The 1,249-nt window shown below is 44.8% G+C and overlaps 1 protein-coding gene across 1 annotated transcript in view; it reads right to left on the reverse strand.

The window, feature by feature from the left end:
* Positions 1–451: 451 nt before the first annotated feature.
* Positions 452–1,249, reverse strand: part of LOC111323231 (uncharacterized) — a 6,625-nt gene continuing 5,827 nt past the window's right edge. The window contains exon 7 of the mRNA XM_022926547.2: positions 452–1,249. This exon is cut by the window's right edge and continues 582 nt beyond it. Within this exon, the coding sequence (XP_022782282.2) occupies positions 592–1,249 (658 nt within the window). The 3' untranslated portion in view covers positions 452–591.

The raw sequence follows: 1,249 nt of genomic DNA on the forward strand, positions 1-1,249 counted from the left end.
GGTTAAAGAATGCCAAGAACAATGATTTTACTCCTCATCGTTCTAGTGAAAACAGTCCTGAAAATATTTGTTCAAGCGCAGTTTACTGAGACAAATTTGAGCAACGTACAGCGAGAAGGTAATACATTCAGCTGAACCTACTCATCCACAGTTTCACGCTATATACTATCGATAAAGCAAACATGCCAAAAACAGAAAAAAAAATACACTTTCATTCACCGCGCATGGATCAGACAAAGGCAATGTTTACCTCCGTTACGATAACCTGGATAAGTCGCCCTCCAAGTTGACTTAGACTCTGTCGATGAATTTGGCTCATGTTGACATAAGTTTAGTCGGCAAGATTTCTTATTTTCAGGAGTAACTCAACCACTAGGATTACTCTCTGCGCACACTTTTCATATGTTAAATTTTAAATAAAAATTAATCTTCGAGTTATTCTTTTCTTTTGTCTTAAAACACCACTTTACAGGAGCAACGGAAGTCCTGCGCGTTTTGTGTCTGCAAATTAATAAGAAACTGTCTTTTATATATAGGAGAAGAAGAACAAAACACGTGAAGGCTGACGCCTCTGGTGTCAAACCATTTACATCACGAGGACTTGTCGTCTCTTTTAGACAGCATCCTCTTCAATGAAAGTCCAAATCTGGCTCGAGTCTTATTCACCGATCGTTTGTGTACCAATTCTCCGTGCTCGCTGTCGTTAAGAGGTCGATTCACACTTTGTTCTGAAGAAACAAGACCACTGTCCTGTGCGCTCCTGGCCCCTGAGGCCAAATTGTGAATGTACTCCGACGAAGAGGCAGCACCATCAGGGACCCTACTCTGCAAATGCTCATTGATAGATAGATCACTGCCATCTCTGCACTCGTCGTGGCAGCCATGATCAAAATCACGTTCGTATGCACTATGGTCACATCGGCGAGCGGAGTCAAAGCTTTTACCAAGTGATGTTCCCCCAAGTAATTTCTGACTCCTTCGCATATGAACACACTCTGTGGAGCTGCCACTGGACAATGCATCATGCTCCAGAACTTTCTTCCTAGTGCAGCTTAATCTCAAGCCACTGGAGCCAGGCTGCAGCACAGGATACACATCGTCACCAGCTCTCTGCCGCACCACAGGATACCCATCCACACTGGATCCGTACCGTGCCACAGCATATCCATCGCCACCGTCACTACCATGCCTCCTACCACTTCGCCAAGCTCTTCCCTCGCGGAAGCTCAGGATGTAGTAGGGTTCGGTG

This window comes from Stylophora pistillata, chromosome 6 (assembly GCF_964205215.1).
Source record: "Stylophora pistillata chromosome 6, jaStyPist1.2, whole genome shotgun sequence".
NCBI lineage: Eukaryota > Metazoa > Cnidaria > Anthozoa > Scleractinia > Pocilloporidae > Stylophora > Stylophora pistillata.